This window comes from Condylura cristata, unplaced genomic scaffold (assembly GCF_000260355.1).
Source record: "Condylura cristata isolate star-nosed mole 26May11 unplaced genomic scaffold, ConCri1.0 scaffold00018, whole genome shotgun sequence".
Classification (NCBI taxonomy): domain Eukaryota; kingdom Metazoa; phylum Chordata; class Mammalia; order Eulipotyphla; family Talpidae; genus Condylura; species Condylura cristata.
In genome coordinates, this window is record NW_004567119.1 from 14,410,942 (window position 1) to 14,421,375 (window position 10,434).

A 10,434-nucleotide genomic window follows, 5' to 3' on the forward strand; every position below is an offset into this window, starting at 1 on the left:
CTTACACAGCTTGTTAATAATATATTTTCTTGTAGTCAGAATCATTCTTAATGCTTTAGCTTCCTCAAATAGAATGTAAAGTAAGTGCTGATAAATTTAATAGGTCATTGAGGTAAGATATATTTCTTTCATTTGCTGGATTATTCTTATAATGGCATTAAGTTTAAAGCAAACTCATGTGATCATATGCCATCTTTCAGTAGTTTATCCATTTTGTTTTCTGTATTTTTCTAGTCTGCTCCCAGTTTTCAAGAGGAGTCTATGCTATTTTCGGATTTTATGACAAGAAGTCTGTAAATACCATCACGTCATTCTGTGGAACGCTCCATGTCTCCTTCATCACCCCCAGCTTTCCAACAGATGGTACACATCCATTTGTCATTCAAATGAGACCTGACCTCAAAGGAGCACTTCTCAGCCTGATTGAATACTATCAATGGGACAAGTTTGCATACCTCTATGACAGTGACAGAGGTAAGTGACAAATTTTGCAATGGTTCAAATTCAGTGTCTACACTTGACATTTATACGTGACATGATAAAGTTATATGGGTTCTGGGTTGTTAGATTATATTACTGAATTAATGACTTTGATGCCTTAGCGTGAATACACACACTCAAAGCTACCTCTGTGGTACACCTGAATGAACTGGTAGTCTTCAGCACTGTGGTACAATATTCTTGCATAGAACATTTCAGGGATCAGACTTGGGCAATGTAGTGCTTATTTCTCTGGGAGTTATAATCAGATTTGTGTTTCAAAAAATTATTCTGGTTGTATTGTAGAGAACTGAATGGAAGGGAAGACAGGAGAGTTGGTATTTCAAAAGCCAAGTGATCAAAGCAATATTATCCATAAGTTAAGAGCATGAACTCTGAACTTTGACTACTTTGTTTTAAATGACCTATATCTATGTCTTAATGTGTGACCTTTGGAAAGTCACTAAATCTCCCTATATTTCTGCCCATAATTTTGGAATAAAAATACAACTAGGATTATTTTGAAAAATAAGCAACTTAACATACCTTAGTACAACCCAGTACAAGGCAAACACAATGTAAGTATATGTTTGTAGAAAAGAGGGATGGCTGGCAGTGGAGATAAAAATAAGGTACACATTGAGTACATTTGGATATTTGAATGCACATGAACTTATGAATCTGTCTGTGGGGAGGAGAGGGGGCATGCCATGTGTTCTTCACAAAACGCAAGAGCTGATAGTGGACAGGTATTGTGAGAATGGTGGAACTTTCATGTAAAAATATTCATTTCAATGATGTCATAAGCCAAAATATTTGGTAATATTCATTGTTTTGTACAGAGTAAAAATATATGATAACTTAAGTCCAGGGAAAAGATTAAAGTTAGGAGTTCTGAACTTCATTTAATTGCTGCTTGACTGATCACACAAGGTAAGAGATATTGCTTCAAGGATGATGCGAGTCTTATAGCCACATTTTCTGAAAAAGGCGTTGATCAACATTTGGACTCTTCTTAAAACCACTGGTCCTGATCTGTTAGTAGTAAAGCATCACTAACACAGTAAAGCCTTTTAAGAGAGTCTGATATTATGGGAAATGGACTGCTGTGGATGTGAATAAATCCCTGGTCATTGTAGTTTTTTCTACTTATAACTAATGATTTTTCTTTGTACTCATTTTTATGGAGCTGGCCTAAAATATGCTTAAACTTACACAGCTTGGCCCTCCCTGGTGGCTCAGCGGGTTAAAGCACTGCACTAAGAAACTTAAGCCGCTTCCGTATGAGTTCGATCCCCGCCTGCCTCAGAGGTGACCACATGACGCAGCAGACCTCTCTTGACCCGCCTGCTGCTCCCCTCAGCAGTGTACTTCGTCGATCTGCTCCCCACTCTATCCCTGGTGAATTCTCTCACCTTCCGCATCTCTGGCCTGTACCCCAGTTCTGTATGAGTAAATAAATAAACCTTAAAAAAAAAAACTTACACAGCTTGTTAATAATATATTTTCTTGTAGTCAGAATCATTCTTAATGCTTTAGCTTCCTCAAATAGAATGTAAAGTAAGTGCTGATAAATTTAATAGGTCATTGAGGTAAGATATATTTCTTTCATTTGCTGGATTATTCTTATAATGGCATTAAGTTTAAAGCAAACTCATGTGATCATATGCCATCTTTCAGTAGTTTATCCATTTTGTTTTCTGTATTTTTCTAGTCTGCTCCCAGTTTTCAAGAGGAGTCTATGCTATTTTCGGATTTTATGACAAGAAGTCTGTAAATACCATCACGTCATTCTGTGGAACGCTCCATGTCTCCTTCATCACCCCCAGCTTTCCAACAGATGGTACACATCCATTTGTCATTCAAATGAGACCTGACCTCAAAGGAGCACTTCTCAGCCTGATTGAATACTATCAATGGGACAAGTTTGCATACCTCTATGACAGTGACAGAGGTAAGTGACAAATTTTGCAATGGTTCAAATTCAGTGTCTACACTTGACATTTATACGTGACATGATAAAGTTATATGGGTGCATTAAAATTGAGCGGTCACTTGGTTTAATTTTGCTATGTACGTGAATAATGCTGTTCAAAACCTAAGAAGCAGATTAGAGTAAAACAAAAAGAAGTCACAGATACACAATTTGCAGATTCAGACTGTGTCAATTTGACGCCCAAGTGTTACTTGATGTAAAAAGCACTTCTGTCTCAGCAGCTAAGACCCTATGTTAATTGGCTGACTGATTCCAAGGTCAGTGAAGTGGCTGCCTTGAAAATTATGTTAAGTATGATTCACATAAATATAAAGATAAGAACTTTGATAGGAATTTATAGTTATTAAATATTTTTACATGTCAACATTTATTTATTATATTGTAGTAACATGGATTTATGACACTTTATATTTCAGACCTCTCCAGATGTCTCTCATCCCCCAACCAAAGCACTGATAATCCTCTACCATAGTGCCTCTTGTCTGATGAGGCAGGTGGCATTATTAGGAACCCTGATTTCAAATGCAACCCCTGAAACTCAGGAGAGTTAACTGGCTTGCCCAAGCATGAGGCACCCACGTGTGACACAGTAGAATGGAGATCATTTGACCCAACCCAGGCTTTTTGCACAATTCTGTGTCATTATCTATCATGAGATGTTTATGATTCCCATGACACTTGGATAGAGTCACAACTCATTATAATTAAAATTAAGGAGATTTTGTTGTTGTTTACAGAAATGTTTATATCTTGGGTGTTTTTGGAATTCCTTGCTGTGAAGTTTAGGATTAGCAAACATGTCTGACTTGCATACCAGAGCATCACAGATGTTCTTAACCATCTCTAAGTCTATGATTTGGCTTCAATGGGTGTGCATATACACTAAAACATATACACTTTGTGTATATGTTCACGAATGTATTTTTTTTTTTGAGAGAGAGGATTCTTTCTCAAACTGAAGAAGGTAACCACTCTTACAAGAGTGCTTACACACCAAACTTTCTTTAATAGATATGTCTCTAGGAATACTGAAAGTTTCAAATGAAAACCAAACACCTGTATGGACCAAGATAGGGTGCCTTATTAAGCCACCACCCACAGACAAGCGGGGCAGCCCTCAATCAGCTCTCTGGTGATCAACTTGCTGTCTACTTGCCTCAGCAACCCTGAGTTGGAGGTGCTCAAGCAAGGTGTGGGCCTCTCTGCTCTCTCTTCCTATCCCAGAACAAGAACACTCAATGGAAAAGTCAGTCAGCAGTATGAAAACTGAAAAAAAAAAAAAAATTGTTATGTCAACAACTTTCCTCTGCTTTCCCTGCTTTGCTGTCCCTCTGGGGAATGAAGACCTAAAGCACAGGGCCATTTAGACTGAAAATGGAGTCCTGTGTGCTGTTGCTTCTGAAATATATTTCTCAAAAGTTTGGGAGAAAAAGAGAGCCTATACAGAAGAGTTTTATAGTCCTTCCTCCTAGCTACCTCCTTCAAAACTCTGTTACATTAAAACTGGAAAGAAATCTAGTATTCTAAATACCTCTTTCACCCTTGCATCTTCCTGATGTGATTCTATTTCCTAAATAACTATTTTTTTTTTCAGACACTCTTCTGTCTCGATGCCGTCTCTCTAGACTGAGGCATACCCGCATCTCACCATGTAGCCAAAATTTTAAAATACATTTAAATGCTTTTCAGATCACATTACTCCCTGTTTCAAATTCTCACTGACATTTCTTGACTTTAAGGTCTTCTGGGGCCTGGTTCCTGCTGTGTATACCTCTGCCCTGCTCACTCACTGTGTTAGATCTACCTCACTAATCTTTAGTATTCTCAGGTGCAGTAAATCAGACTCTTTCACCCCAAATCCTGGCATCTGGCTTTCTTTCCATTTTTCCTCCTAAACATCTCAGATGTTAGAGCCTTTCCACAGAGGAGCATTTCTTCCTATTCTTCTCTTTCAAAACAATCTCTTCTCTTTCTGTTACTTAACACAACTTATAAATAAGAATGGTGGTCATGGGACCTCCCTGGTGGTGCAGCAGGTTAAAGCACAGCACTAAGAAGCTAAAGGCATTTTTGCATGAGTTCAATCCCCGCCTACCCAGAAGGTGATCCACATGGCGCATCAAACCTCTCCTGACCTGCCTGCTGCTCCCCTCAGCAGTGAACTTCAATGATCTGCCTGTTCTGCTCCCCACTCTGTCTCTGGTGAATCCTCTCACCGCCCCTACACCTCTGGTCTATACCACAGTTCTGTATGCATAAATAAATAAATCTTAAAAAAAATGGTGATCATTCTTTCACTCAAGAGCTGCTATTGAGTGAATCAACTGTATTCCAGGGACCTTCTTAGCCATTTAGAATAGAGTTATGCTTTTTTATTTACGATCTGGATGTAAACCCTGAGATGATATCAAAGCAGTGCCCAGAACATTGAGTGGACAGTTAAGGCCTATAAACAGAGAGCTTAAGTTAATGTTGGGACAGTATTGACTGTCCCAACTGTTACTAAGTAAGATAAACATTTTTGTAGTTTAAGTTGAAGTATTAGAATCTGAATTTTCCTTATTAAGTTGAAGAATGGAAGGAAAATTCTCTTCACTGTCTGACAAGTTTGAAAGTGATATTTTTGGTTTAGAGACACACTTCACCTTCACTGTGACTTCCTGAAATTGAAACTGAATGTCTGAGGAAATTCAAATAGAGAGAAATGCGAGCAGTTGAGAAATACTGAAGAAAGACAAGCTTTGTGACATAAATGATCATGCGAAGTTGGAGGAACTTTTGTGCTTGTGAAAGGGAACTGATCCTTTTTAAATGATTTTATTAATACTTTAGAAATATAAATGGAAACTGAAGTGATGAGATAATTCCTGGGCTTTAAATTATACATACTGATTTGCGTTCAAGTACATTTGTTGAGAGAAGAACATTAGAGTGATAATATAACTATATATTAAAGCCAAACATGACCTGATGTATCCATCAAGGTACTATTAAATTACTGCTCATGTTTTAATATGAAGAGTATTAACTGGCCTTTTATATGAAACTAGCTGCTGAGATGAATGTGTGAGACTCTCCAAATACTGATAGAAGGCTTTGACTTTATGTAATACTCCACTTGACTCAGAAAAATATGGCTATTTGATTTTTCTTATCAATGACTTAATTTCTATAGGTTCCCAGCATCTGAAGTTGTAGAAAGTGGATTCAGGCATCCATCTTGTCAACTAGTCATTTCCCTTTGGTCTTGTACCCATTTCTCTTACACCTCAAGGAAGCATTTCACCATTCCAGTGTATTATGAGAATATTTGTATGCCATGATTTGCCAATATGCCTATATTCCCTTGATTGGTGTTATACACACTTTTAAAAATAGATTCCATGATTTCATCTCTACATGTCTTAATTTCAAATGATTTGATCTGTTCCTTGCATAGCACTTTCCAGCTTCCTTAACTTTATGCCTTGCTCCTTTTTTTAACTTTTAATAACATTTATTTTCCCAAACATCTAGACCAAATAAATATATTGTGGAAATTTCATGCATAAATCTGAAAGCTGATGCCCTTTGGAATGGCACAGGGTCTAAGTGTTCAATCACTCTAAATGTCTCTCTGAATCTGGGTGAGAAATAAAAGATCTTTTTTTTTTTTCTGTGCATTTTTGCTGTAACTCTCTTAGCTAAAAGTACTAATTAACCTTTTTCAGCAAACTATGATCCACACAAATGCTGAGCAACAAGTACCAGAGACTATAGCCCTATTGTAAACAAAGGAGGCTATCGATACTTCCTGATCTTTGTGTAGGACATCTGTGTCTATTTCAGGATTGCCACTGAGAGGAAAGCTTAACTGTTCTTTCAGAGAAGGATGACCTTAGGAGTAAGGTGACCTAAGAGCTGCTTCTTTCTGTCCCAGTCACATGCCAGCACCTGTCACTCCTTAATGACTCAGTAGCCTTCCTGAAAGTTGCATGTTATTACTCCGTAGAGAGCAGGTGATATATTGATATCTCAAAAACATCTTGGACTATAGAGTAGTGAGATTGTTTATGTTAGTGCATTAAATATAGTTTCTTCTTTAGCTAGAAACGTACTCACCTTGAACCAGGACTTAATATATTTCTACAGACAATAGATACAAGCAGAACTAATGCTTTATATATTTATGTCTTGATTTTAATTTTGAACCATAGTATTGACCTCTGAAAGGAAGGCACTTTGCTTCCAGTTCCAAGAAGACATCATGCATAGAATAAAAAAGCTTCCAAATTATAAATATCTTTCAGGTGTCCTGAGAAAGTCAATGAGAGAAATATATGTTAATCTAATCTGGCCTAGGCATGCTGCCATGATTTAGTGATCATAAATATTAATTCCTAACCTGAAAGATGAATAAGGGCAGTGAATTTTAAATGGAACAGAGAAAATATTTTTTAAGAAGAAAGACATGGTATGAATGAAATATACCTATTTTCAATAATAAATTTCATTCACCTATTAATGTGCAAAGTAAGACATTTAGATTTTCCCTTTTTTAAGCTGATTACTTATAGCTTGAGCAGTATTAATGACACTAGCTGAAGATGAGACTATGAACAGCTGCTAGTAATACTGACTTTAAGAGAACCTTAGGAATTTTGTCAACTTAAAAATAGACCTAGAATTATTAGGTAACAATCAGGCATATAGAGAAGTAATCAAGCCAACAAAAGTTTAGTTATTATTTTAGTCCAATGTCTGAGAGTTTAGAACTTAATTTTAGACTCATAATATGTTTGAAGGTTTTTTAAAAAAAGTAGTTTCAATATATTATTAGGAAAAATAGTTCATTTTTTTGATTTTTCTTTTCCATTTGTAGATGAGTAACTGTGTAACTCAAGTTTCCTTTTGTCTAGGTAATCAGTATTAAGAAATCAGTCTTTTCTATGGCAACATAAATATTCTATATAACTGGTTAGGTAACAAAGTTGAATGATTATATTTATTAATACTTTTAAGTAAGCCAATGTTTATATAGATTTTCATTGTTCATAGAAGTACATATTCTGAATTATGGATGACTGAAGTTATAAATTTACTTCTATGCTAGCTTGTGTGATGGAAAAGGGGTATATCCTCATTAATATTTTCTGTATTAATTAGAACCTGGTACCAATAGACCCAAAGCATGCATTTGTGTTGTATATGAAAAATTTAATTTAACCTCAACAGAGGCTTCTAATATTATAATGATCTGTTAATTTTAAAGTAACCAGGCCAGTACAAAATGCCTAGTTGTGGGGAATGGGCAGATTGAGTTGAGAGCGTTTGAGAGAAAAAAAGTCAGTTACTGACAAAGCAAATCTAAGCATATGGATTACTAAGCATGGACAGCAGTCGCTGCAAATTATGACACAGCAAGCCATGCTGTGTGAGTAATTTCTGGCTGTCCTTAGGAGATTATTTAATATAATTCACTTTCTGCTGAAGAAACAAAATTCATCAGGTCTTCTATTGTACCACTTGAGTATCTTAGCTTAACACATGGATGCAGGTTTTTTATTGTGCAGATTACAAAATATTAATTCTGAGAGTTTAATAACAGAGCATGCCAAACAACTGTTTGTTACTTTTGGCAGCAAGAATGAATGGGTTTGAAACACAGCCATTTCTTTCAATGCATTCTTACTGACTTTATACATCATCTGTGTTCTTTGACAAGGTGAACTGCCAATAAGGGTTTAGAAATGCCATTTAAAAATTGTCATTTATATTTAAAATTTCTTATAATATATTTTGACAGATGGGACAGAATATCAAGAGCATAATTCAATTTAATCAAATGCACTTCCAATTTTAATTTAGTCTGTGGCCAACTCATAATTAAATAAATCTGGCATGAATAATTCATTCCCTACGAGTAAGGAAGCCCACTCCAGGACCACATGAGAATATCAGCCATAGAACATAAAATTTGTAAATTGGTGACAAGGAAGAATTGTCCAGTGACTGGAATATGGGACAGTAGGATCTGGAGTGTGGAAGGGGTTTAGAAAATTAGCTTTTTTTTTTTCCTACTTGGAAAAAAAAAAAGGACTTAATTGCTGTTTTCAAGTACAAGATGCTTGTTGAGTTGAATGGATCACGATGACCAGCTGTGTGTGCTTTAGCTCCTCTGAGGATGAAAAACAGGAAAAGGATTTGAATTCTGTCATGGAAGGATTTAATGTATTTATAATGAATGGAAATCAAAGTTGATCCATGAAAATTTTAAAAGAAATACATTGCTAAAAGATTTTTGACAGTGACACATGGTCTCTGTTTAAATTATCATTTGATCAATCCATGAGTAGCCTATACTTTTTTAAGACTGGAGAGAGGAAACAAAAACCTACCTTAGTTTCAATGTATTTCCATTTTAAAATATGAAATAAAAATAATTTTAAATGCTCATTATCAAATATACTAAAGCAATAAAATACAGAAAATAGGATAAAGCTCTGAAAACTGTAACCCAGCTTTCTTAATGACCAATTTCATATATTGTTCATCATTCTTCATATGAATCTTGTTACATTATAGCTCTCTGCCCTTCACACCGATATTGAAAAAGATACCTGACATCAAATCATTTTATATACTACTATTTCAGTATATATTTAAAAGAATAATTATCTTGTTTTAATCATAAACCTAATGTCATTATCATATCTAAACAAACTGACTAATTTCTCAGAATCATCCCCCTCTTTTAAAAAAATTTGTTTGAATCATGATAAAGATGAGATCCATATTTTGCATTAGGGTTAATGGCACTCTTAAAATTTTTATATTGCAATGCTACTTCCCAAAGTCTGGAGTTTGTTGATAGCAACACTATGGTATTGGGCATATTCTCCCATGCCATATTGTTCTATATGACAGTAGCTAGATCTAGGAGTTTGAGATTCATGGCCACAGTTTAGCATGGATATGTCTGGATAGTATTGAATATTCCCATTTAGAGATTTGTAACATCTGCTTAACTCTTTTCTCATATTGTTAGTAGCAATTGCCTTATTTCTTTAATTCAATTTTGAAGTGGTTTTCAGAAAATAACTTTACTCCATAACATCCTTCAAAGGCAATCAAATATATATGTATATATTAAATGCCATTATGAATCCATGCATTTAGAAGTTTGTTTTTAATTTTTTTTGCAGCTATTGTACTTACTGTTGTTCAGATTCAGCTTTGTTTAAATCAATTCTCTTTAAATTGGCTCCAAAACTTTTTGAAACACGCTGAAGGTTATGGAGAGTGTTCTTATTTTCTAGATGTTCTAGGCTCACCTCACATACACTTGACTAACATTTAATAAATAAAAGTTTAAGGCTATTTTCCAGGTTGAAATGTTTTCAACAAAATTTAGGGTGTACTAGATTTTTTTTCTCCCGTGGCAGTTAATTGAAATAGAGCTCAATATCTTAATAAAGTTTATAGGGAGATAGGATCATATTAGGCAAAATTCATAATTTACATGCATAAGGGATCAATAGTCATTTGAGAACTTTATCTTTGTGGATTGAGGAAGATGAAGTGATAAGTCCTGGATTCTTTTTGCGGTCTTGGTTTTGTGTTACTCATTAAACCAATAGAAAAACGATGTATTGGTTTGACTATCAAAAGTTTAAGAGATGTAGAAAACATAGTTAAATTTCTGAATTTCCAAGTGCTAACTTGCAGATTTAATTTTGGGAAGTAAGGTCTAGTTCTTCACCTTCTCAATCATGCATATGAGGTAATATATGAACAACTGAAAATAAAATTTACAAGTTGTAGGATGCTAAGAACAAAGTCACTTATAAATAGTAAAATGATTTTAGGTTTGAGAATTTAAACAATGTAATAAAACTGTCCTTAAAAAACCAACCACTGGGGCCCTCCCTGGTGGCGCAGAGGGTTAAAGCACTGCACTGAGAAGCTAAAGCCACTTC

At 35.2% G+C, this 10,434-nt stretch overlaps 1 protein-coding gene across 4 annotated transcripts in view; it reads left to right on the forward strand.

The window, feature by feature from the left end:
- The window catches only part of GRIA2 (glutamate receptor, ionotropic, AMPA 2), a 107,717-nt gene that overhangs the window by 44,021 nt on the left and 53,262 nt on the right, over window positions 1–10,434 (forward strand). For all 4 annotated transcript variants that reach the window (XR_001145590.1, XM_004685354.2, XM_004685353.2 and 1 more), the window contains exon 3: window positions 235–474. Coding sequence is in view for 3 of the 4 variants with exons in the window: in XM_004685354.2 (XP_004685411.1) it covers window positions 235–474 (240 nt within the window). In the remaining variant the exon portion in view is untranslated. The remainder of the gene's footprint in view (window positions 1–234; window positions 475–10,434) is intronic.